Source organism: Hipposideros armiger, unplaced genomic scaffold (assembly GCF_001890085.2).
Source record: "Hipposideros armiger isolate ML-2016 unplaced genomic scaffold, ASM189008v1 scaffold_27, whole genome shotgun sequence".
Classification (NCBI taxonomy): domain Eukaryota; kingdom Metazoa; phylum Chordata; class Mammalia; order Chiroptera; family Hipposideridae; genus Hipposideros; species Hipposideros armiger.
This window is the reverse complement of record NW_017731377.1, coordinates 424,729-425,760: the sequence shown is the minus strand read 5'-3', so window position 1 is coordinate 425,760 and position 1,032 is coordinate 424,729. Positions and strand designations below refer to the sequence as shown.

At 49.6% G+C, this 1,032-nt stretch overlaps 1 protein-coding gene across 2 annotated transcripts in view; it reads left to right on the top strand.

Moving 5' to 3' along the window:
• Positions 1 to 1,026, top strand: part of CLU (clusterin) — an 18,234-nt gene extending 17,208 nt beyond the window's left edge. For both annotated transcript variants that reach the window (XM_019636192.1, XM_019636193.1), the window contains exons 8-9: positions 481 to 656; positions 908 to 1,026. In XM_019636192.1, the coding sequence (XP_019491737.1) occupies positions 481 to 656; positions 908 to 917 (186 nt within the window). In that variant the 3' untranslated portion in view covers positions 918 to 1,026. The remainder of the gene's footprint in view (positions 1 to 480; positions 657 to 907) is intronic.
• The last annotated feature ends 6 nt before the right edge of the window (positions 1,027 to 1,032 follow it).

Genomic DNA, 1,032 nt, shown 5'->3' with positions numbered 1-1,032 from the left:
AAGGTCAAATAACTGATAGGGGACCCACTTGGGCATCAGAACCTGTCTGCCTGGCTGCAGTGTGCTCTTTCCATGAAGCCGCCTTACTGTCCTGTGCCATGTGGAATAGCTCATGAATTGATGGCGTTGTTCTCAACCAGTGATAAAAAGCTTCTCTCTAGCACTGGGAACCTTTTTATTTTCTTCCCCTGATTCTTTTTCTACCACAGCGTAGCCAGCGGCTGCCCAAAGAAAACACGGTGGCTTGGAAACCATTTTTTACTCCATGGGTCTTCCCCTGGGCTGGTCATTTGTGGTGGCATTTACACTTACCAACAAGTGTCTCTGCATTAGAGCATTTCTGTTCACCGAGTTGTACACATGTCGAAATTAGTAAAATGCAAAGAGGCTCAACTGTCCAGATTTAAGCCTGACTTTTGTTGCAAAATGAGTCCAGTTTGGTCAACGTTTCAGCCCTTCACTTACCTTTCCCCCTTCTAGGTGGCTTCCCACAGCTCTGACTCCAGCGTTCCCAATGGCTTCACGAAGGTGGTTCTGAAGCTCTTTGATTCTGACCCTATCACTGTGACGGTCCCAGCAGACGTCTCCAGGAACAACCCTAAATTTATGGAGACGGTGGCAGAGAAAGCTCTGCAGGAATACCGCCAACACCTCCGGTGAGTATGCAGGCCTTAGCTGCGGTTCTTCAGGGCCCAACAGTCTCTGGGAGTTGAAACAAAAGGCTGAGTACCCAGCCTGGGAATGAGTGTGCCTGCAGCCAGAGCCCAGATACGAAGGCAGGAAACCACTGGGACTTTTAATATTCCTTTGGAGGATGTTCTTTCTTGGTGGATAAGAATTTGAGTGTTGGTTGCTGCCTCTCAGTGAACATGGAGCCTTTACCTTCTCCTCCCCGGCTTTTTTTCAGGGAGGAGTGAGATGTGAATGTTGCTTTTCCAAGTATGAGGGCATCTGAGTCCAGTTGCCCCTGAGATGAGCCACAGACCCCCTAGAGAGAGCTCTGCATGTCACCAGGTGACCAGGCCCTGGCCT